The sequence below is a fragment of the Pseudonaja textilis genome, chromosome 6 (genome assembly GCF_049901715.1).
Source record: "Pseudonaja textilis isolate UNSWEBS1 chromosome 6, rPseTex1.2, whole genome shotgun sequence".
In the NCBI taxonomy this organism is placed as follows: Eukaryota; Metazoa; Chordata; class Lepidosauria; order Squamata; family Elapidae; genus Pseudonaja; species Pseudonaja textilis.
The window spans coordinates 12,553,554-12,578,731 of NC_141995.1; the positions used below are offsets into that span (position 1 = coordinate 12,553,554).

General features: G+C 39.7%; 1 protein-coding gene across 2 annotated transcripts in view; it reads left to right on the plus strand.

Annotated features, from left to right (window-relative positions):
- Window positions 1-1,644: 1,644 nt before the first annotated feature.
- PKD2 (polycystin 2, transient receptor potential cation channel) overlaps window positions 1,645-25,178 on the plus strand; it is a 28,901-nt gene continuing 5,367 nt past the window's right edge. For both annotated transcript variants that reach the window (XM_026698334.2, XM_026698335.2), the window contains exons 1-11: window positions 1,645-2,181; window positions 8,176-8,286; window positions 11,736-11,869; window positions 12,578-12,828; window positions 13,943-14,167; window positions 15,260-15,488; window positions 17,181-17,351; window positions 19,409-19,590; window positions 21,843-21,963; window positions 23,038-23,136; window positions 24,188-24,309. In XM_026698334.2, the coding sequence (XP_026554119.2) occupies window positions 1,662-2,181; window positions 8,176-8,286; window positions 11,736-11,869; window positions 12,578-12,828; window positions 13,943-14,167; window positions 15,260-15,488; window positions 17,181-17,351; window positions 19,409-19,590; window positions 21,843-21,963; window positions 23,038-23,136; window positions 24,188-24,309 (2,165 nt within the window). In that variant the 5' untranslated portion in view covers window positions 1,645-1,661. The remainder of the gene's footprint in view (window positions 2,182-8,175; window positions 8,287-11,735; window positions 11,870-12,577; window positions 12,829-13,942; window positions 14,168-15,259; window positions 15,489-17,180; window positions 17,352-19,408; window positions 19,591-21,842; window positions 21,964-23,037; window positions 23,137-24,187; window positions 24,310-25,178) is intronic.

Below are 25,178 nucleotides of genomic sequence, written 5' to 3' on the forward strand. Positions count from 1 at the left end.
GGTTTTTTTTTCCTTGCACCTTCACTCTGTTGAACACCTACTCTTCATAGTATTGTTTCATGCCTAAGCGTATTTACCCATTTTGTATGGCTTGAATATCATTAATATTCTTCTCATCCTCTTTATAACCCCCGCTTTTGGTATTATGATGATAATGATTGATGATGATGTTTTGCATGTACACTGATAGCTTCTGCACCAAATTCTTTGTCTGTCTAATCACCCTTGGCCAAGTAAAAGATAGACAGGCAGACAGACAAGCAGGCAGGCAGACACTGTAGATAGATGGTAGATGATAGATGATAGATAGATAGAAGATAAGGTGATAGATAACTATAGCTATATAGCCATATAGCTATAGGTAGGTATAAAATCTTTCTTGCTAAGTTCTAATCAGGGCAATCATGTTTAGCATTTGGAGCACAGCCAAGGTCAGGTAAGTGCTTTGTTTCAGAAAAGAATACAGGTAGTCCTCAATTTTCAATCTTTTGTTTAATGACTGTTCGAAGTTAAAAAAAAAAGCACTGGAAAAAGTGACTTGTGACTGTTTTTCACACTTACGACCATTGCAGCATCCCCACGGTCACATGGTCAAAATTCATATGCTTGGCAACTCACCCACAGTTACAGGAACTGGGCTTGGCTAGTCTGGTGAAGAGAAGGACCAGGGGAGACATGAGAGAAATCTTCCAATATTTGAGGGGCTGCCACAGAGAGGAGTGGGGAGGGGGGTCAAGCTATTTTCTAAAGCCCCTGTAGGCCAGACAAGGAATAATGGATGGAAACTGAACAAGGAAAGATTCAACCTGGATATAAGGAGAAACTTTCTGACAGTGAGAACAATCAACCCCTGGAAAAGAAGTTGCCTTCAGAAGTTGTGGGAGCTTCATTACTGGAGGCTTTCAAGAAGAGATTGGACTGCCATTGGTCAGAAATGGTGTAGGGTCATTCTGCAGGATGTTGGACTAGATGACCTACAAGGTCCCTTCCAACTCTGATTATCTGTTTATCATATTCATGACAGTTGCAGAGGGGGGAGTTAATGCGATCTCCTTTGGTGACCTTCCTGCAAGCAAAATCAACTGGGAATCCAGATTCACCTATCAACCATGTTGTTACTAATTTAACGCACACAATGATTCACTTAACACCTGTGGCAAGAAAGGTCGATTTTACAAGGCAAACCTCACATAACAAATGTTTCACTTAGCAACATAAATGTTGGGCTCAATTGTGGTTAGACCTCGAGGACTATCTTGTACTGTGTCCCAATCATCACTTTCTCCCTGGTAATCCACTGGATCTTCCAGTCACCCCATGGAGGGCTTAAGCCCTCTAGATCCAGCCTCCCCAAGCCCGCCTTTAGGGCCGAATCCTTCCAGACGTGCATCCCCCCTCGCTCTCTGGAAAAATCAGATTCCATCCCTGGAAATCACTCCAAGGAAACTCGGGGAGATTTTACTCCTGGGAAAATCTTCTCAGGGATCCCACTTGCATCGCAAAGGAAGCCCGCTGAGCTCGGGACCTTCTCTCCACTTTCGCCCATCCGAGGAGACCGTTGGTTCCGCCATCCTGGCTGCCGAGGCGCTGTGGGCGGGGATGGAGAGAAAAGGGCGCTCACTTCCCGCCCAGTTTCCTCGGCGGGGCTTGCAAAGGGGACAATGGCGGGCGCGGGGGGCGGCGGCGGCGGCGGCCGAGCTGGACTTTGTCCCCCGGGCGGCCTTGAGCAGGTGGAGCTGGGGCAGCTCGGACAGCCTTCTGGCTCGCCCTCGCCGCCGCTTTCCACTTGCTCGAGGCAGGCCTGGAGCCGGGACAACCCGGTTTTTGAGCCCGAGGAGGAAGACCCGGCCAGGGTGGCGACGGCTGTTGCCGGGCCGGTGCTGAGGATGGACGTGGAGTGGGGCCGGGGCGAAGCGGCCTCGCCGACGTCCGGCGGGCCCGGCGCTCGAAGCGGAGACGCCGCGCAGGGGAGGCAACGGCGGCGCAGGCGGAGGGGCGAGGAAGAGGAGGAGGAGGAGGAGGATGAAGACGGAGGGGAGCGGGGCCATCCCTTCCCCGCGGGCGCAGGAGCGGGAGACGGCCTGCCCGCGCGCTTCGCTCCCGAAGAGAGCAACGGCGAGGCCGCGGAGCCCCCGCTGCACCGGATCGCCTGGGCCAAAGGGCTGGCGAGCCGACTGCGAGGTGAGTGAGCGGCCGCCTGGCTCAGCCTCGCCTCCCCGCCCCTGGAAGACGCCCTTCCCGTGCCTTGCCTGGAAGAAAGGAAGGAAGGGCAGCCTTTGGCTGATGCATTTACCTGTGCATCTACCTGCCTTGGGCAACTTTATTTGTTTATTTGTTTGTTTATTTATTTGTCAAGCGATTATTAGATAACAGGTATAAGTATAAACATGCTTATGAATACATGAAATGGATAGGTATGAGACAAAAGAAACAATAGGACAGGGAAGGTACTCTCCGCATCCAACTCTCCCCGGGACAAAAGTTACTTAATATCTAAGGAACCGTTACTTAAAATAGACTCCTTAAAGAAAGGATGCAAAAGGAAGGGACAAAAATTAAAATATTTCTTTTAATTGTTTTAAAGCTGAGGTCTTCAAACTTGGCAACTTTTAAGCCTTGTGGACTTCAAATTCCAGAATTCTGGGAATTGAAGTCCACAAGTCTTAAAGTTGCCAAGTTTGGGGATCCCTGGTTTAAAAGAATAAAATAGAATTGTTGATTGTAAGTTTTCCCCCAGCAAATTTGCCTTGGTGAATTGTCCCTTGGCGAGTTGGCTGTAACAGAAGGCAAGTTGGCCGAGGTGAGTTTTCCCATTCAATCTACCTGTGGCTGCCAGGAGGCCTGGGATCCGAAAGGGGCAGAACAAAGCTCAAAAAAAAAAAAAGAAAAGAAATGTGAAGCAGGATGAGAGGCCACCAGGAGAGCCTGGGGTTGTAGATTAGTTAGACTGAGAATTCAAAAAAGAAAGAAAGAAAGAAAGAAAGAAAGAAGGAAGGAAGGAAGGAAGGAAGGAAGGAAGGAAGGAAAGAAAGAAAGAAAGAAAGAAAGAAAGAAAGAAAGAAAGAAAGAAAGAAAGAAAGAAAGAAAGAAAGAAAGAAAGATAAGATTCCAGAAGACAATGGCCAACAACTTCCATAATGTTTACCAAAACAACTGTACTGGCTTGAAAGGCACTGAATGGTAGTTACAAAGAGGAAGGGGTTACAGTATATTTTTGGTACTTCCATGAACTTCAAGGTGCTTTTGTTTTCATTTATTAACTTGAAGTTTAATAATTGTTATCTGGATTTTATTTCTTTGGTGGGTGGCTCAGCTTTTTCCAAAGTGATATCCTCAGATGGATTTGATGTTGACTTTAAATTGCGGTCTGTGTGTGTTTTAATTTGAGAAAGAATAGTTGTGAATAAAAAGTTTGGAGCTTTCTTTATAGCCCCAAACATAATGTGCCTAGATGTTCTCATTTTGGACTTAAGAATTTCCAGATGGTCTCGTGACAAAAATTACAGTATCTATAGCCTTTAACTGGGTGAAATGCTGCATCATAAGACAAAACTTTTACAACCAAAATATCTTTAATGGGCTACTAGACAGAACACATCCAAAATCTGGAAGCCATGACTCCTGTGGAATTGAGATTTGGCAAATTTTATAAAGCACTGTATGGCATAAACATTGTTAACAAAGCTTTTATGAAAATGCAAAATATTGCAAAGCATTTCCTGTGGTCAGCTGCTAATGTTTAGCAGTAACACATTTACAGAGTAATGGGGGCTACTTTCAAGGCAGATTCATTTCTGAATATCTACTTGAATTTTTAAAAACTTCTCAAATTCAGGGAATCCTTGATTTAACTGAACTGAATTCAATTCTTTATTGTCATTGTACGTATATATGCAGTATACATACAACAAAATTCACATAACACCCAGAGACCAGACTCAACATGCACACACACACATGACAATCCCCAAACACCTCCCCACCCACCAAAATTCCCCGGATCCTAAAAACACACAAGCATCCACACAACAGACCAAGTAATACTGTCCAACAGCTCGGTATTCATTGTTAAGTGCAATTATAGCTCTGGGATAAAAACTATTCAGAAAATGTGTGGTCCGAGTTTAGAGACGGTTCGAAGTTACCACAGCACTGAAAAAAGTGGCTCATGACCATTTTTCAAACTTACGACCGCTGCAACATCCTGGTGGTCACATGATCAGAATTCAGATGCTTGGTAACTGACTCATATTTGCAGTATCCTGGGATCATGTGATCACTTTTTGTCACCTGACAAGCAGAGTCAATGGGGAAACCAGATTCAATTTAACAACCATGTTATTAACTTAACATCTGCAGTGATTCGTTTAAACAACTGTGGCAAGAAAGGTTGTAAAATGAGGCAAAACTCATTTAATGTCTCACTTAGCTGCAGAAATTTTGGGCTCAATTGTGGTCATAAATTGAGGACCATCTGTCAAACTCGTGGCCTTTGGGCCGGATGTGTCACGTGCTGGCCACGCCCATGCCTGGTTTAGCAAAGGGGGGGGAAAGTTGCGATATGTCACATGACGACGCAAGTTTGACATCCCTGCCTTAGAAGCTCTGCCACTGTTGAAAGCATTGAGAAACCTGGTAAGGAAATATCTCTGAAACAATACCCCAAGGATTCACTGATTGTCTAGTTTTACTAATTACAGTTAAAATATTCCTGAATACTAACCCCGGCTATCTAAATTTAAAAGACAGTGCGCAGTCAGGTATGTTTGCCTGCAGCTTGCATGCCGGCACAAATGGCTCTGCGTGCCTCCTGTGGCACGCGTGCCATATGTTCGCCATCACAGCTCTAGGCCATGGGTCACAAACTTGCTGCATCACATTGCCGTCATGTGACATTTTTCCCATTCAGAGCTGGGGTAGGTGTGGCCTGCACGTTGACACATCTAGCCCGTGGGCTACCAGTTTGACACCCCTGCTATAGGCCCTGAGCAAGGCAAAGTGAGGTAGCTATAGGAACAAAAATGTTTACAAAATTAAAAGTCTTAAGGAAAAGTTTTAGCCCTTCAGTAAAACTAGATTTGTAACTGTCCTAGAAAAATATGAGGCTTTTATTTTGGGCATCACACAAAATGTATGGGTTGTCTCATTTTTTTAAGCCTGTCTAAGAGCTGTGCTTATTTTTTCCAGAAATAAAATACTTTTTTTTTTTTGCCAAGCATTGCAAACTCCAATCCACTCAGAGTATATTTCAAACTTTCTGTTGCTCGGCCAACCAGCCTTTGCTCATTTGTTCCAGTTCAGGATAACCGTCTAACGAGCTGCAAATTCCAGAAAAGTAGCCATATTAATCTGTAGAAGTAAAAAATACACATGTAATTACAGCTACTTTCAGTTTATACTCTAAACAGGTTTTTTTGGTAACCCACCCCTTTTCACATATTATTTGTTTGTAACTTAGTTATGTGCAGGATAGTTCACAGAACGGAAAATAGAAAGTTCTGCTACAAGTACGGTAGCATATACTTTAAAAGTTAATTTTAAAAAAACCACAAGTGATAATTATTTGAAACAGATGTTAACAGCTAAAAAGAGCTAAGCTATATTCGCAAGCTTACTTATTGGGCATGATATATCTTAAGTTATACCCTTTTTCTTCCATTGCAATTCCTTCTGTGGATAGCTCATGCTGCTATTTTTAGTAACATGCCTTTGGTATGATGAAATGAGCACATTTTGTACAATTACTGTTTTGATCTACAAAACTGATTTGATGCATATATCATTCAGTTCTTATTTTATGGTCTACTGTTACAGGGATTGATCTTCATTGTCTGTCTAATTCAGGGGTGTCAAACTCCATTTCATTGAGGGCCGCATCAGGGTTGTGTTTGACCTTCAGGGGCCAGGGTGGGTGTGGCCAACTTAATGTCACTCATGTCGGGGCGCCTGTAGTGGCCTGAGTGCTCTGCCAGCAAAATGGATTCCCATTCTCTGTTTTCTGCTGGGACGGCCTCTTGCATCCCTCTGCCAGTGAAAACGGAGCTCAGGAGGGCTCTGTTTTTGCTGGCAGAAGCACTGCAGGCCGGTCCCTCACTGTTTCCAGGATGGCCCCGTGGGCCAGATCTAAGTACCTTGCAGTCCAGGTTCAGCCCCCAGGCCTTGAGTTTGACATCCCTGGTCTAATTCAAAAGTGATATGGTTTAACATAGCTTGCTTTTTAAAAAGTGGAAAAGAGTACTTTCATTTGCACTATAACTTGGGACATCTGTTCAGATACTAAGAAATCCCTGATCCTTAAGAGTGAAGGTTGGCAATCTGATACTCTCTAGAAATTTTGGATTACAATCTTTCACCATTAGCCAGAATTGGTGGAAGTTGAGAGCAAAAAATATCTTCACTGTCCTAATTTTTCTTCTATTATTCAAGTGGGCAGTACTATAATTGGTACTAAGTAATGCAAACTTCTACAAAACTCTGTCAATTTATCTTTTGCAATTTATCTTTTGTTTCTCTGGCAAATGGGATGCAAAATAGCATGCAAATGCATTTTATAAATTCTAATTATGTAATTATGTACGTATGTATGTATGTATGTATGTATGTATATATGTAAGTAATTATAATTTCTTGCTTTCTGCATCCTGGTGTCAGTTGAAAGAGGACTGCATTTTAATCAGCTTTGTAAAAAGTTTAATGAACTGATGGAGAGGAGCCAAGCTTCTGTGGACTTTCAACAATGTATAACTTTATAGTTCTTTTTGTTACTTTGCTACTGTTACATACATTTTGAGCCTTCTAGTCTGGCTGGCTTCCAAAAGAGGCTGAGTAACTCTTTTGGCCTATCTGGGGTGTTTAAAATCTTTAAATCCTTTTTGATGATTTCTTACAGAGCACGTCATAGAAGAACCTTTGCAATAAACTGCTTTAGTGGAGTAATGCTTTTTAAAACATCAGTTTAGCAATGTTTGTAAATAGTGCACCAGCATTGCATGTATATGCTGTTGCCATTGGTACTGTGTGGACCTTGAGAGAAAAATTGTTAACTGCTAATAAGACAGAGATAAACTTACTTCTTCTTACCTAGAATCACGTGTGTTCCACTAAATTTGTATATGTGTTTCTCACATTTTATTTTGCTTACAAAAGCTATTCCATATCTTCCAATAAAAATTGTACAAGGTGCATTTTGCTGGCCAAGGTTTGCCATTCTAACTTGGTTAGTCTTATCAGTGGTTACTGTTCTTCTGCTTGAACGATCTTGCTAGTACTTACAACTGCAGTGATGTAATATTGGTGCAAATGATATACAAACTTGTAACCACACTGAGCCCAAAAGTGCTTTGCTAAGCAAGACAGTTGTTAAGTGAATCTTGGCCCATTTTACAACCATTCTTGCTACAATTGTTAAGTGAATCCTGTAGTTGTTAAGTTAATTACATGGTTGTTAAATGAATCGGCTTCCCCATTGACTTTGCTTGTCAGAAGGTTGCAAATAACCCCAGGATACTTCAACCGTCATAAATATGAACCAGTTGCCAAGCGTCCGAATTTTGGTCATGTGGCCACAGGGATGCTACAATGGTGGTAAATATGAAAAGTGGTCATAAGTTATTTTTTTGAGCGCCGCTATAACTTCAAATAGTCACTAAACAAATGGTTGTAAGTCGAGAACTACCTGTAATCATGTTAACTATCACATGTTAGGTGGCAATTTTAAGAGCCGTGGTGGCGTAGTGGTTAGAATGCAGTACTGCAGGCTACTTCTGATTGCCGGCTGCCTACAGTTTGGCAATTCAAATCTCACCAGGCTCAAGGTTGACTCAGCCTGCCATCCTTCCAAGCTGGGTAAAATGAGGACCCAGATTGTTGGGGGAAACAGCCTGACTCTGTAAACCATTTAGAGTAGGCTGTAAAGCACTGTGAAGCAGTATATAAGTATAAGTGCTATTGCTAATCTTTTATCCCTGTCTAATTCTTTTTCTTGTTGTTCTGGTCAGTAGGTATAACTTATTGAAATAATATATCATAAGTCTTGTATTAATCTTGTAAGGTAGAAATAAATGTCCAAGCTTATACATCAGACTAAATAACAGCAAACCATTACTAGTTTATACAGATGTCTTTAATGTATCAATACATCATATTTCTTATGGATTCCTGGTTACTCTTTTTAAGGTCTGTGGGGTACTCGGCTCATGGAAGAAAGTACAACTCGAGAGAAATACTTGAAAAGTGTTTTGCGTGAGCTAATAACATATTTGATTTTTCTTGTGGTCCTATCAATCTGTAAGTAGTCTTTGCTAATATTTTAATGTGATGGTAGAGTGATATTTAATGTATGATGAAATAGATTCTGAAATATTCCTTCATTCAAGGCCATGATTATTGCTAATCCAGTCAAATTTGATATTCTGAAAACTGCTAATTCATATACGCTATAATAATGTCCAAAACCTGCTCGTATTGCTGTAGATTGATTCAAGAGCTAGGGGAAATAGTCTTAAGAAACAATTTTGATAGTTCTAAAAGTATATTACAATTTCAGTCTATAATTTAAAAATAAAAAGAATAAATGTATAGTCTGAGATTTTACAAAATCAGCAGCCATGAATACATCAATTCTATTATTATTTTTAAAAATGATTAATTTGCGGAACAATATCTTATCAATAAATGTAGAAATATAAAATATTCAATACTACAAGTGCAACCTTTATTAACAATAGAGGAAGATTGTGGCCTTCTTTTCATCACAAAACCAACATGATGATGTTGTTGTTCAGTCTCTAAATTGTCTGACTTTTCGTGACTCCCATGGACCATGGCACACCAGGCTCCCCTGTCCTCTGCTGTCCCGCAGAATTTGCCCAAATTCATGACCACTGCACTGGTAACACTATCTATTCATCTCATCCCCTGCCGTCTCCTTCTCCTTTTGCCTTCCATCTTTCCCAGCATCAGGGTCTTTACCAGTGAGTCCTGTCTTCTCATTTGGTGGCCAAAGAATTTGAGCTTCATCTTCAACATCTATCCTTCCAAAGAACAGTCAGGGTTCGTTTCCTTTAGGATTGACTTATTTGATCTCCTTTGCAGTCCAAGGGACTCCCAAGAGTCATTTCCAGCACTCCAAAAGCATAATTTTCCCAGTTTAACGTTTTTATTAGATTATAAGATAAAATGCAAAAGTACCGTATTTATCGGCGTATAACACGCACTTTTTCCCCCTGAAAATAGGGGGCAAATGATGTATGTGTGTTATACGCCGATGTCCCGTTCCCAATAGTGCCTAGCGGCGGCGCAGCATCGTGACGCTGCGCCCGCCGCATATTAAAGGGAATGCGTGTTATACGCCTGTGCGTGTTATACGCCGATAAATACGGTAAATAGAAAGACACCGTTGGGGAGGGGGGTATGGGGGAGAAAAAAGTGAGCAGGAACCGGGGGAAAGAAAAGAAGAAACATTTACTTCCCTCTGTTGCAGTAAAAAAAAAAAGCATTAGCATCAAACCACAACGTTTTGTTTTTCCATCATCCTTTAAACTAGCCATTTCTATAAAAATTTATCAATCTAATCTGTAAAACCCCAAATCAAAGTTTCACTTTTTTTTCTACTTCAAGTGCCAAGTTCAGAAGCAGTCTCCATGTGGAAACAAGAGTGCTTATATTCTTTCCTTTAACCAAAATGGCCTATTTAGCCATTTCTGCTAACTCCACATAATTCAAAAGCATGATGAGTTGCATGTATTGATGATATTAAAAGAGCTATTCTCTCTTTAATTATGTGGGTTTTTTTGTCACTGAGTCAATATTGACTCTTGACAATTACATGCACAAATCCTTGGTAATGTTTTTAAAACTAATTTGCCATTTTGTTCTTCCAAGAGTTGAGAGGGAATAACTGATCCAAAATCCCCCAGCAAGCTTCATGCCTAAGGCAGGGTTAGAACTCACAGTCTTTCCATGTCTAGCTTGGTGGTTATAACAAGCACAACAAACTGGTTCTTAGAACATGTTTGGGATACATAAAATATTGGAAGAGCTCTGCTTTTGTCTGCAATGCAGTCTCCTGCAGTTTTATTTCTGCTAGAGAGTATAATTGGACAGGCAATTAACTGAATGTAGCTACAGTTAAGTGCTTCACTAAGTAAACTAATTTCACTGCTTTTCTGTATACCAAAACAAATAAATTAGAAATGCGTGTATCTTTCTTAAGTTTTTGCTTTTGCCTTTTTCAAGTACTGAATATAAACAAATAGGTTTAGTACCATGTTTCTCATAAAATAAGGCCGGGTCTTATATTTTTTTGAGCCCTGAAAAGACGGCTAGGCCGTCTTTTCAGGGGTGACTTAATTCCAGCCCTTGCATCCTCATCTAGAGCGCCCCGTGGGCAGCCTCTCCACCAGCCGCTCCTAACGGGTGATCATGGCGAAGCACAGAGAGCTCCTTACTCCCACCAAACACCTTTGCTGCAGACCCAAGACCTTTGGCACCCGCCACTATTGCTTTCCCTTCTGCCCATTCTGCTGCCACGTTTGTAGCTGCTGCTTTCGTGTTTGGAGTGCTGCTGCCATTTGGAGTGCCGTCACCATTTGGAGCACTGCCATCACATTTGGAGCTGCCACTTCCGCGTTTGGAGCTGCCGTCGTGTTTGGAGTGGCGGCGGCGCTCCAAATGGCGGTGGTGCTCCAAACAGCGGCAGTGCTCCAAACGTGGAAGTGGCAGCTCCAAACGCGGCGGCAGCTCCAAATGCGGACATGGCAACTCCAAACAGCAGTGGTGTTCCAAGCGCGCATAAGCGGCAGCTCCAACGCGCGGCAGCTCCAAATGCAGAAGCGGCAGCTCCAAACAGCAGCGGTGCTCCAAACAGCAGTGGTGCTCCAAACGTGGAAGTGGCAGCTCCAAACGCGGCGGCGGCATGGGCAGAAGGGAAATCAACAGCGTCGGGCGCTGAAGGTCTTGGGTCTGCAGCAAGGGTGCTTGGCAGGAGTAGGGAGCTCTCTGTGCTCTGCCATGATCGCCCATTAGGAGCAGCTGGTGGTAAGGAATTGCTGCCCGTGAGGTGCTCCTAACGGCAAGTCCCCCCGCCCTTCCCCCCATTTTGCATGTTTTAAAATAGGCCTAAATTTGGGGGGAGGGGCTTAATTTCATTTTATGCCTAGAAAACATGCTGGGTTTTCCTATTGGGGGAGGTCGTATTGTTGGAGAAACACAGTATTAGAAACTAGTCCAAGCCCTAATGATTGGATAAGAGGACTGCCTTCAGGGTGCATTTTCTTCAGAAACTGAATCGGGATAATTTCAGTTTCAATCCAATTTTATTGCAGCATTTAACCAGCAAATAAAAGAAGAAGAAATTAAACAACAAATATACATATACATCAATCCATCTTATTATTTTAGAACGTTACGAGTTTCCCATTGTCCTGGCTTCTTTGAACACATGTGTTTCTGGGGAAAAATGGATTTGATGAAAACAATACAAAAAAACCCTTTATTTTTCAAATAAACAAGGAAAATTCATATATAATATGTGGGGAATGACCTACTTCTCGTGCATTTAGCATTAAACATAGACACTCTCTAGTATCCAGGTTTATCCTAAAGAGCTCCATGTGAGATAATTCTTGATAATATAGCAAAGAAGAAAATATTACTTTACACTTACCTGTTACAAATGAAGATGATGATTAATAAATTCCTACCTGAAATACTTATTTCCAAATTCATGTCTACAGTATCTTATGGAATGGTGAATTCTAACATTTATTACTACACAAAAGTAATGTCCCAGCTCTTTCTCGACACACCAGTATCGAAGGTGGAGAAGACCAATTTCAGATCTTTGTCTACAATGGAAGACTTCTGGAAGGTACTAATGGAAATGTGATTCCTGATATCTTTAAGCTATATGCACATCACACAGACTTAACATATTACCAAAAAAGAAAAAGAAAGACATTTCTAAGTAGTTACACATAGGTTTGCTTTGTGAACAGTTATATGGATAGACATGACCTGATTCATGGTATAACATAAAATGGTTCAGATTCCACTTGTGCACAATAGTAGTGAAAAGGATTTGGATAAACATTGTTAGGGATCATCTATAGTTTAATTTTAATAAATGTTTTATATTTTTTAGATTGCTATATTATGAACAGAGGAAATTATTTGCTAGTATATAAAATAGGTAAACAGTCTTTTCAGTTAACACTGTCACATGATTTGACACAATGAGAGCATCAATGAATGTCTGTATGTATGGATAGATTGTGTGTGTGTGTGAGAGAGAGAGAGAGAGAGAGAGAGAGAGTGTGTGTGTGTGTGTGTGTGTGTGTGTGTGTGTGTGAATGATAAAAGTGATATTTAAAAATTAAATTAAATGGCCAAATGGCAAGAAATCTTATGTGAGGAGACAATGATCCTCAAGGCAATTCATATTAGTTTAACATGAATTTAAAATAATTCATTTTTTAAAAAAACATTTAATGGCTGGAATTCAGTAGAGTCCAGCAAGTCGTACCAGAGGCACTGCATCGCTGACCCTCAATCGAAAACATTTCACTTAATCTTTCAGTTCACTGAGGGTCCGTTGTTGGATGGACTGTACTGGGAGATGTGGTACAATAATAAAACAGTAGCAGAAAACAGAAGTTTTATCTACCACGAGAATCTGCTCTTAGGAGTGCCTCGTATCCGGCAGCTGAAAGTGAGGAATGCCTCATGTTCGATTCCTGAAGATTTAAAAGATGAAATAAAAGACTGTTATGATGTTTACTCAGTGACTAATGAGGACACTGCTCCGTTTGGGCTCCGGAATGGCACAGCGTATGTATTTCTTCACATTCATATAGACCAGGCGTGGGTAACTATGGCAACTCTACTTCAATTCCCAGAATTCCTGAGCCAGCCAGCCCCTGATATACAGAGATATCTTAATCTCACAGCTATTTAACCAGAATTTAAAGATTCTAAGGCAGGAATGTCAAACTTGATTTCATTGAGGGTCGCATCATGCTTGTGTTTGACTTCGGGGGGCAGGGGGGGTCATAGCCAGCTTGACGTGATTTGTGTCAGGGGCACCTGTGGTGGCCCAAGAGCTCTGCCAATGAAAATGGGCTCCTGAGTTTTATTTTGGGCTGTGACGGCCTCCTGCAACCACCTGCCAGTGAAAATTGAGCTTGGGAGGGTTCTCCCAAGCTCTGTTTTTGCTGGCAGAGGCACCATGGGCCGGTCCTTTGCTGTTTCCAGGGCGGCCTCATGGGCCAGATCTAAGCACCCGGTGGGCCGGATTCGGCCCCTGGGCCTTGAGTTTGATACCCCTTCTCTAAGGCCTTTAAACAACAATACAGTTCCATAACATTAGATAACAACTTCATTTATTTTTATTGATTTATTCATTCATTCATTCATTTATTCATTCATTCATTTTATTATTCTTACATTCTAGAGCCCAAACCTCTATATGCTTACCAGATGAGCCAGCTATGAAACTTTTATTGATCAAGACTTCATAATGCTTTTCAATAAAATAGAGGAGGTATAGAGGACATTATCAGCCTTTAAGTTACCCATACTATAGGTGTGCTCTACCAATAGGACAGTACTCCATTTCTGATGTTGGACTACAATAATAGGGTATGCCACATGAGCAACTAATAATCCAATTTTATACCAAGGATGCTCATGCTTTTCAGTGGTACTGAGAGAGCCAATAAACTATTCTGGAGACAGCCTCTGCAAATTACTATCCTATTGCTGTCACCCTACCTACTAGAGAAAATATTCAATGTATATTCCAGATTCAAAGGATATTTGCCATCACGTTTTAATTCTAAAGAAAAAAATGCATAGAGATAATTTTGTTTCATAAGTGTTCAAGATTGCAGTAATGGAGAATTATGGTTCTAGTAATACTCATGATTCTAATGTTGTGTTTCAGTTGGACGTATACCGAGGAAAAAGACTTGAATGGGAGCAGCCACTGGGGTTTGATTGCTACGTACAGTGGGTCTGGCTATTACCAGGATCTCTCGAAAAGTAAAGAAGACACTTCTGCCTTGATTGCTGGCCTTAAGAAAAACTTGTGGCTTGACAGAGGCACAAGGGCGGTATTTATTGACTTTTCAGTCTACAATGCAAATATCAACCTCTTTTGCATTGTCAGGTGAGCCTGGAATGTTTGACCATTAACTGACCATTAACTGACCTCTTGATTTGTAAGCCACAGTCTGGTGCATGTAGATGTCATCTCCATTGTATTCAACAGGAAGGCCGCTCTACCCATAGTGTGTTTTTCTCTCGCAAGACTACAATTAACATTGGAGATTTGGGGTATTTTTAATAAGAATAATTAGCATATAGGTAAAAGGTTCATTACAGGCAGTCTGTGATGTAACAAAGTCACAAGAGTAGATAAATTCCCTTTAATACCTCCAACTTGGCCCCCAATGTCCAGTTATCCTCAGCTGTAGATCAAACTCTTCCCAAAAACAGTCTACAAAGGGAAGAAATGCAGTCCGAACTCAAAGTACAGATAAATTAGAAATAAAAAAAACCCAACACAAACTACGCTGAAGTAATTAACACGACAGGCCAGGATAATAAATTGCAGACTTCCAAAAGATAATGAAAGACACACAGTTGGGAGGATGCCAAAACCCAGATAAGCCTGACAAAGATAATGCATGGTTTGCTTCCAGCAAGGTGTTGTGTGCAAATGCTCTTCTTATATCCTGTTCTCCCAGCTGCAACTAATGAAAGAGATTAGGGCCCTTTTCTCTCCCATAAGCCACGTTGCTCCCTTCTCCATTCCTCCCTGCATGCCCTAGGATGAAGAGGCGGTGGCCCTGGGTCTTCCTCTGAATGCCCAGCCAAACTGGGCCCAAGATCACCCAGCTGGCTTCATGCTTAACACAGGATTAAGATTCAGGGTCTCCCAGTTTGTAGTTTGGAGCCTTAACTCCCACACAAAAACTGACAGTCATTAAATAAATATCCTATATATTTATTTCAAACATAGGTTAGTGGGCATAAGTGAAATTAGCTAATACTTGCAAATGATAAAAAAGAATATTTTGTAAGACGCTAAAAACAATTTTAATTAAAATATTTTAATAAAATAGTTAAAGCATAGGACTTCCATAGGTATTTTTACTTACAACTTTGACATCTTAATTGTCCACCCTTGTCAGATATAGATCTTTAATATCAGCTGAGCAACAAAAGAATAATGTATGACTTTTATTTTTAAATGCAGGTTATTGGTGGAATTCCCACCCACTGGAGGCCTCCTGACATCCTGGCAATTCCAGCCAGTGAAGTTAATCCACTATATTTCCACTTTTGACTTCTTCTTGGCGGCTTGTGAAATCATGTTTTGCCTCTTCGTTATTTATTATGTGGTGGAAGAAATCCTGGAAATTCACATTCACCGGTTGTTCTATTTTAGGAGTCTTTGGAACTGTCTCGATGTTCTCATTATCACGGTAAGTAAACCAGTGATGGGATTCGATTTTTTTTACTACCGGTTCTGTGTGTGTGGCTTGGTGGGCATGACTTGGTTTGCGGGGCAGGGGAAGGTTACTGTAAAATCCCCATTCCACCGCACTAACCTGATTTCCAGGTCCATTCTCCTGTGCAGGGTAACAAAAGAAGACCCAGCCAATCAGCTGGGACTCAGGAGGCTGAGAATAGTTTGGGGCGGGGCCAGTCAGAGGTGTATTTGCCGGTTCTCTGAACTACTCAAAATTTCCACTACCAGTTCTTCAGAACTGGTCAGAACCTGCTGAATACCACCTCTGAAGCTCACCCATTTAAATACTGACCAATTTAAAATATTCCTGAAACTTTGTAAGGAGTTGCCAGCTCTCAAGTGTCTAATCAACAAAGAGATGCTTCCTTGTTTGTCCTTTCTATACCATAACTGTTAGAGATGCCTTCCTTCCCGATGCTGCTAGAAAAAAAAAATCTATCTTTCTTTCTTTATTATATATATAAAAATGGATGTGTGTGTGTATGTTCCAGCATAACTCTGGAACGCCTTGAGCAATTTTCAATCAAACTTGGTGCACAGATGACTTACCCTCTGGAAACTAATACTGGGAGGAGGGGTTTAAGACACCCCTAACATCCCTGGGGGTGTATGCCTTAAAACGGCTACTGTTGCCTTGGTAACAGCTTCATAGTACTCCCTCCGCAAGGGGGCTCCCTCTGACTTGCAATGCTGCACAAGAGAGCTACTACATCTAGAACCTCAGAGGCGTCAAAGAGCTACTACGTCTAGAACTTCAGAGACAGTACAACAGCATGAGGCCTGACTAAAGAATAAGAGAGATAGAGCTACTACATCTACTGCTTTATAGACAGTACAATGGTGTGAGTCCCAACTACAGAATTTTCCTGTCTAATACAGGATTGGGATAAATAAATACCCGGAAAATGCCGAGTTATTGGCTAGTTTGAAATAAAGAGCATGCTTCTCATGTTTGATGAATCAGTAGCCATAGCAATGGAACAGGAAGACAGATGCTTATACTGCAAAGCACTTTATACTGTATTTATCTACTTTCTTTATGTAGCTGCCCATTTGACTTCTATGTGATACTCGGAAGCTTACAATAAACAGATAAAAACACTTAAAACAAAATGTCTATGGAGCTTCTCCATCATGCAGGTCATGGTTGTCCCAAAGGTGCTTTTTCAAAAGACAACTGGACTTTCTGGTTTTTCTTTGAAGACGTTTCGCTTCTCATCCAAGAAACTTCTTCAGCACCTTTGGGACTTAAAACAAAAATAAATGTGAATCAGGCATCATCTTAATCCATCATACATACAATCAGGAGACGGTTCTCTAAGATGGGCTCCAGGCATGAACATAAACCTGTGTTTTCAAGACATTATGAAAGGACCGGCGGGATGGGCCATACATTTCAGAATGGTATTCAACTGTGTGGACAATCTTTTTCAATCTCTTTCCAATAATGTTTCCTCAATACTCTCTATATCTTCTTACAGTACTAAAGATACCCAAAATATTTTCTTCTGGTGGTACCATGTGTTAACTAGAAATTAAAAGAACAGTTGTCTACAGTGACAGGATTACAATATAATGCAGGAACGGTAAAGTTAGTCCACTAAATTTTGTGTTGTGTTTTTTTCCCCTGTTTTTCTATTCTTAGCTATCATTGGCAGCTATTGGATTGAATATCTATCAAATATCTACTGTGGATAAGCTACTGAAGAAACTGCTGGAAGATCAAAATAGCTTCCCCAATTTTGAACCTTTAGCGTACTGGCAAACCCAGTTCAACAATGTTGCAGCTGTTACCATGTTTTTCGTCTGGATAAAGGTAATTTGAATTTTACTGAGATAATTCAAGTAAAAAGGACACTTTATAAGAACATTGTTTTTTTTTTCTTTTGAAAAACTAAATATTTATAATTTGGGAGTGGGGACATCCAATTTGTATTCAAGGTCTGTTTCTCTTTTGCTTTTTTAAATGTGTATCTACTCTAAAAGTCAGGAACACAGAACATTTTAGAAGCCCCTCAATGTACTTCAATAAATAAAATCCTTGCAATTAAGGGTGTTTTTTTTACAGCCGCCTGACATGGCATATAAATATTATTTTAAAAGCTTTGGTTTACTAAAAAGAGTTTTTCCTAAAAAGGAGCAGAAAGCTCAATCCAATTTAGTTTTTGCCATAATTGTAGGATTAATAGTACAACTTAGTCATTAAGTGTGTGACAATTCATGCTATGAATGAGCGTTGTGTTGTTGCATAGAGAATTAAAAAGGAGCTCCTAAAAATATTTCTGCCTAAAGAAATATTTTTGGCTCAGTTCACATGCTGTGATAAATCATGGTTTGTGAGGGGAAAAAAAACAATTAAGCCCCCATCACAGTACACTTTCATCTTACGCAGCAGAAATTTAACAATAAAATTTGCTGAAATTGAAAATGGCTTACAATTGATTTGCTTTGAGACATACTAAATCACATTCTTAGGTTTTATTTTGGTAAAAGCAAAATTAAAGGGCATTGAAGACCTTTTAGCCTTGCAAAAGAATAATAGGTAGGATAACTGTTTAAGTTCTAAAGCATTTCTCTTTCTTGTGTCATGCAAATCACATATATAGTAATGCAAAGCTTCCATCATCCTGAATTTGTTCACTGAACAGAGTTTGCCTTCCAAGATGACCAGGCCAGGATACAGTTGTGTGGAGTATTTAAGACATGAAATACAGTAGACAAGTTTCTACAGGGCTTAAGGCAACCATTTTGCCCTTCCCAAATCAAAACAAAAAAAGCAACAAAGTTGTCCGAGTCATTGATGGAGGTCGGGGAGAGAGAGAGAGAGCCGTGAAAGGAATGAACTACATGCTCTCTCCAATCCAGGAGCGAGGAGGAGGATCAAAGATGGCAGCATTAACTTGTGGGATGGGTTCTGAGGAAGAAGAGGAAGAGCTGCAGCCAAGGCAAAATCAGATAAGGGAAATCTGAGTCCGGAGTAGAAATGGAATTTGAGAAAGTATCTCAGACCCTCTCCAGTTCTCTCTAGGAAAAAGGCTGGGAGGGGAGAGGCACATTCAGAATTACGAAATTCTGTTACTGTAATCCTATAATTAATTATAAGTAATCCTCGACTTACAACAGCTCATTTAGTGACCGTTCAGAGTTACAGTCCAATTGTGGACATAAGTTGAGAACTACCTGTACTTTCAGTATTCATGACTTTGGCGTCCATGTCTGATCTACCTCAAAAGGCTGAATTTTGCCTGTCTCCTAAAAAGAACTAAAAAGAGTAAAGTTTGAGACATAATCTCAAATTCCATTCCTACTTGAATCATTGCCAGGGCTGTAGCTCTTCCTCTTCCTCTTCTAGGTTATTCTCATTGTTCATTACATCATACAATCAAAGCCCCACCCCTGTTTTACATACCTTGTGCAACTTAATATGATATCAAATACAAAGTATTTCTGCTATAATTGATATTTACAATATATTCTGTCCCCAAGATTGAGTTTCTTTTTTGTTCTCTTCTAATAATATATTACTGAGATAGTACATTCAGAGTTTGAGGTGAAAACATCCAAGCATCAAGACAGACAAATGACCACCAAAAGTGAAAATAAGATCACCATTTATTGTATTTATTTATTGTATTTATTTACTTTGTATATTTTTTGAGCTGCCAAGAAAGCAATCTTTGGGATAGTCCTTGACATAACGGTTCTTAATATTTAAGATGTTGTTTCCATATAAATTGTAATATATAAGATTAAAATAGCCTACTAAACTATTTGGTATGGAATTTGTTCACTGCAATTCTTTCTAGTCGGTAGCCCAATTCTTTCAGCTACTGTTTGCTCCTTGTTTTAAACCATATTCTCTTCTTTTATCAGCTTTTCAAATTTATCAGCTTCAACCGAACCATGAACCAGTTGTCAACAACCATGTCAAGATGTGCCAAAGATGTTCTTGGCTTTGCAATTATGTTTTTCATTATCTTCTTAGCCTATGCTCAGCTTGCTTATCTTGTCTTTGGGACACAAGTTAATGATTTCAGTACCTTCCAGGATAGCGTGTAAGTAGAATGAAACTTCTTTGTTTATGTGTATGTTATAATAGCTGTCCAACTCAACAATTAAGGTTGATGAATAAATTCAAAACACTATCATAGTTCATTAAACTGGAGAAAATAAGAACATACAGGTAGCCCCCAACTTACAAAAGTTCATTTAGTGACTGTTCAAAGTTACAACAGCATTGAAAAAAGTGACTTATGACCATTTTTCACATTTACAACCGTGGCAGCATCTCCATGGTCACGTGATGCTTGGCAATTGGCTCATGTTTATGAGGGTTGCGTTGTCCCAGGGTCATGTGATCCACTTTTGCAACCTTCTGATCAGCAAAGTCAATGGGGAAGCCAGTTTCACTTAACAACAGTTACTAATGTAATAACTGCAGTGATTCACTTAACAACCATGGCAAGAAATGGGGCAAATTCGTTTCACAACTGCTTCACTCAGCAACAGAAATTTTGGGCTCAGTTGTGGTTGTAAGTCAAGGACTACCTGTAATAAACTATATGTGTCCCAGAAGATAGGCACAGGACAGAAAAATCACCCTTCCTTGGCTCCATTACAAGGCATTACTTAAAAGATGGGACATAACGAATGCCCACTCTGTTTCGAGTTATGAGAAGGGCAGAAGTAATGGGTTCCTCAGATAACCATCCTAGGCCATAAGAGCTTAGTTGATGATAACCAGAAACCTGAATTATACCCTAAAGTCTGCTGATAATTGGCACAGTTCACATAGTAGACCTGGGCACCCTACAGCATGCCATAGCTTTTTTTAAACATCATTATTTTTAATTTATAATATAAACTACAAAAGAAAATAGTGGGAAAATAAAAGAAGGAAAGGGGAAGGAAAAAGTGTAGGGCAAAGGGAAAAAAGAAAAAAAAAGGTGTTGACTCCTTTTGCTGCAGTCAAATAAAATAATACCATCAAACCTCAACTTTTTTACTTTTACATAATAATATAGCCATTTCTATAACAACAAAGCTATCTAATCAGGAACACACAAAATTAAAGTTGAAATGTAAACTATTGTGTTTCTAAAGCTGTTAGTGAATTAGTAAATGTCTTACAGACGGTTAACATTTTGTCTGATTAGCTTGGGGATTTTTCTTACATATATACATCCAAATCACATGACATGTGAGCACCCCTCCTGAAGATGACTTGAGTCGAGCCAAATGAGGATGGCTTTGCCAACAAGTGGACTGTAGCAGGAATAATGCTAGGAAGAAGAAGTACACATCCTAATTACACCGTTTCCTTCCAAAGGAAACATCATACTGAGAAGGGGGGGGGAGTAAGAAATATAGGTAGCTCTTGCCTTCCAACCACAATTAAGCCCAAAATTTCTGTTACTAAGTGAAACATTTGTTAGGAGAGTTTTGCCTCATTTTACGACCTTTCTTGTCACAATTGCTAAGTGAATCACTAAAGTTGTTAAGTTAGTAACATAATTGTTAAGTGAATCTGGCTTCCCCTATTTAGCTTTACTTGTCAGAAAGACAGAAAAGTTGATCACATGACTTTGGGACACTGCAACCGTCATAAATACAAACCAGTTGCCAAGCATCTGAATTTTGATCACCTGACCAAGGGAATACTGCAATGGCCGTAAGTGTGGAAAAAACAGTCGTAAGTCAGTTTTTTCAGTGCCATTGTAACTTTGAACAGTCACTAAATGAACTGTTGTAAGTCAAGGACTAGCTGTAGAAACCAGAGAAATTAAAAGACAGGAGATATAAAAATGAAAATGACGGAATTGTATATTTGCAAATTATCTTTGTTTTCATTAAATACCTACAATATTTCAACCTTTGTTCCTTAAACTATGTCTTCATCAGCATCTTACGGAATCCATCCAACAATAGCTTTCTTGCTTGGGCTTCCTATCCTTCTTAACCCTTTCACTGTTCCTTCATATATTTATTTTTCCAGTATGGTCCTCGTTTTCTGTGATCACACAAAATCTCAATGAATTTCCTCCATTCCGGACCATCGTGAATTCCATCCGCTTTCACCCATTCATTCTTGAACCCGTTTGTTGGTTTTTAGCACACGTTTCTTCAATACTCTCTTTCCGTTGTATTCAGCTTACTTCAGCCTCTCAGCTATAGAATGCATTCAAACACCTGATTTTGCACTGGAAACAAACTGAAAGATGAAAGTTAATTAATTGGTAAAGAAAATTCCAGTTCCGCACAGTGCCTTAACTGTTGGCTAAACTTTAGTGTGTTATTCTCTTCAAAGCTTTACTCAGTTCCGCATCCTGCTGGGAGATTTTGACTTTACAGAGGTTGAAGAAGCTAACAGGATCCTAGGACCCATTTATTTCACTTCATTTGTATTCTTTATGCTCTTCATTCTTTTGGTATGTAACTTTTTTTGATCCTTGACATTTTTGTCGCTGGTCGTCTTTTCAAATGTTTCAAAGTTTATTTTGCATTATTATTTTTCAGTACAGCTAATACTGGTTTTATGCTATGTATCTGTGTACCAGAAGAACACAAAAAAAAAATGACTAAATCTCACCAGAAGCATGCAGCTTCCAAATCCTTACACTGGCAATGGGAGAATCTCACTATTGCATTACTATACTAAAAAGTGGGCAGGTTTCACATACATCAAATCAAAAAGGTGTAGATTCCTCTGCTTCTCTGTCGGGACTAGGATAGCTTGCCATGTCCAACTTGCTGTGGCCAACTCACTGTGGCCAATTTGACATGGGACAGTTCGCCACGGAACAAGAATTACACTAATATCGAAGAAATGATAGAATAGAATCATGAAAGAAAGGCTGCCAAAGGAGGGACAAAAAGTAAAATAAATAATTTAAATAATTAAATCGATTTAAATAATTAAATCGAATTGTTGAATTGTCCTGTGCCTAGTTGTCCCATGGTAAGTTGCCCACGGTGAGTTGTCCTATGGTGAATTGTGGTTGTGGCAAGTTGGCTGTGGCGAGTTGTCCCATTCCATCTCGGTCTGATAACCTGCCAAGTGCCTGTCAAAATCAAAACTCATGGTTCACATCGGGCATACATGGAATGCCGGCAGGTGTCCTGTGCTAGCAAGCGGTGAAGCTGTTTCATCTTCTGAAGATATGAATAGGCATTAATACAAGTGGCAATCTAATGTCTATTTTTCATATCAAAATGAATGAAACTTAAGGGTGGATGCTCTGCTATATTTCCCCTTGCATTGTCCACATGCCACATAAATGGCTTAATTTTTGTTTTTTTCTAATGACCACTCTGCTAAACTATACAAAATCAACTTAAAAGGACCAAAAAAACATTGTTTAATATTTGCAGTTGCCAATCCTAATTGCTAGAAATATTGAAAAATTACTTTTTTTGTACTGGGATCCTTAAAAACAGGAACTCAGCATTTTTGTTTTTGTTTTTTTTAAAAAAAACATTTCTAAAATGCTTTTCTTAAACAGAACATGTTTTTGGCCATAATCAACGACACATATTCAGAAGTCAAAACTGATATGATACAGCAGAAATCGGAAATGGAACTTTCAGATCTTATTAAGAAGGTAATCTCATTCTTGGATTGTTTAACACTGGATTTTCACAAATAATTTCACATTTATTTATTTATTCATTTATTTATATCCCACTTTTATTATTTTCACAAATGACTCAAGGGGGCAAATGTATCCAACACATCTTCTTCCTTCTATTTTCCCTCAACAACAATCCTGTGAGGTGACTTAGTGAGAGAGTGACTGGCCAGCTGGCTTTCATGGCTAAGGCTGGTCTAGAACTCACAGTCTCCTGGTGACTGGCCCAAGATCATGCAGCCGGCTTTCAGGGCTGAGGGGGGACTCATTAGTGTTTAGTGTTGACTTTATTAAAATCGGGGCTTGTGATGTCTGGTGTCCATCATAGAACAGTTTATCTACTTGTTTGATCTGTTTTAACAAACTGATTATAATTCAGTTTTTGACTAAATTGGAGTAACGCCCTGATCAAGATAATTGGTCTAAGAAATTTAAATGAATAAGATGATAAGTGGGTTGTTTCTATCTGCTACTGGGATGTGGGGAGGAAAAATATTTATCTTTTTATTCAAATATTTTAAAATGAAAGAGTTGGGAATATCTTCCTGGCACAATCTGCTGTTACCAGAACCTCATCTGACAATCAGCTATCATACCTATATATAATAGAGTCTGGATATGATTTATAACAATGTTTTTCAAACTTGTTAACTTTAAGATGTGTGGAATTCAATTCCCAGAATTCCTTAGTTGGCTGGGGATTTAGAAATTTTAAGGATAAGTAAATCAGTTACTTTAACAAATACTTCTAAATCAACAAACGCTATAGAAATGGATCCACTTCTTGGTAAACATCTTGCAGGGTAACTATGAGGTAATACATTGCCTGAAAAGGGAGATTTAGTTTATCAAAGCAAAAACCACCCATATGGCTAGAAAATGGGGAAAAAAATCACCTCATTTACACTATGCAAGCCTGCAATTGGTAAGCCACTCACTTCTGTTGGAAACCTCAAGGCACTTCATTGCATTGCTTGCCTAACAATTATATCCACATAAGGAATATATCACTCTCCTTTTTCAGGGATACACCAAAGCCATGGTGAAATTGAAATTGAAAAAAACACCAGTCGATGACATTTCAGAGAGTCTGCGTCATTGTGGAGGCAAATTAAATTTTGATGAATTGCGGCAAAACCTAAAGGGGTAAGCTTTTGCACAGTTTCTTTTTCTTTTGTACAAAGACTAAATAACAGATAAATTGTCACATAGTTGCTTTTAGAAGAACCACTGTTTTCTCTAGCCCCAAAATGGAGTGAAGAAATAATAAGCTAAGAAATTAGATAAGAAAAAAGAAAGTGCAGTTAAATCTACCACTGCATTTACTACATGTCCTTTTGCCGTTTCTCTCCATATCTTTCTGTCCTTGCAAATTAGTTTTCTTTGTATCATATCCATTGCCTTTTGTTTATTTTCTCACGTCTCATGTTCAGTTTCTCGTCATTTCTGTCAAGTCATGATTTTGTTGGTATTTCCCTTCCTCTCAACATATTCACCTCCCTTTATGTTTGTGATTGGATCCTTATTTACTCTTTCCATAAACCAGACTATCTCAATGAACTTCTTTGTATCTGCCAGGGTTCAAAGTAGTACACCCATATCAAACAAAACTCCGAGGCAGGTAGATTCCTCAAAGAATAGTTTTATTGGATGTATCATATTGGCAAAGTTCTGGTAAAAACCGACTCTGAAGGTTCCTGTGGTTTTCACCTAATTAGAAGTAAAAGTTTTTTCCCTTTCCCAAACATCAGTCACATGGTCCAATCAAGGTGCCGTCCAGTTGCCTGGTAACGTCACTCCGCCTCTCTGACCAGGTGTGAGAATGTTCTTGGTTCCCAGGACAAAGTATTTTGTTTTGGCTACAAAACCCCAACTGTCTCTATTCCCCGCTCCCTATCCCTCAGCTCCAGTCTGGCAACACTGAAACTTCAAAATGGCTTCGGTCAGGTCAGCTTCAGAGTTGACAGTATCATTTGCATATGAAAACATACGTCCATTCTCCTAATCACAAGCGT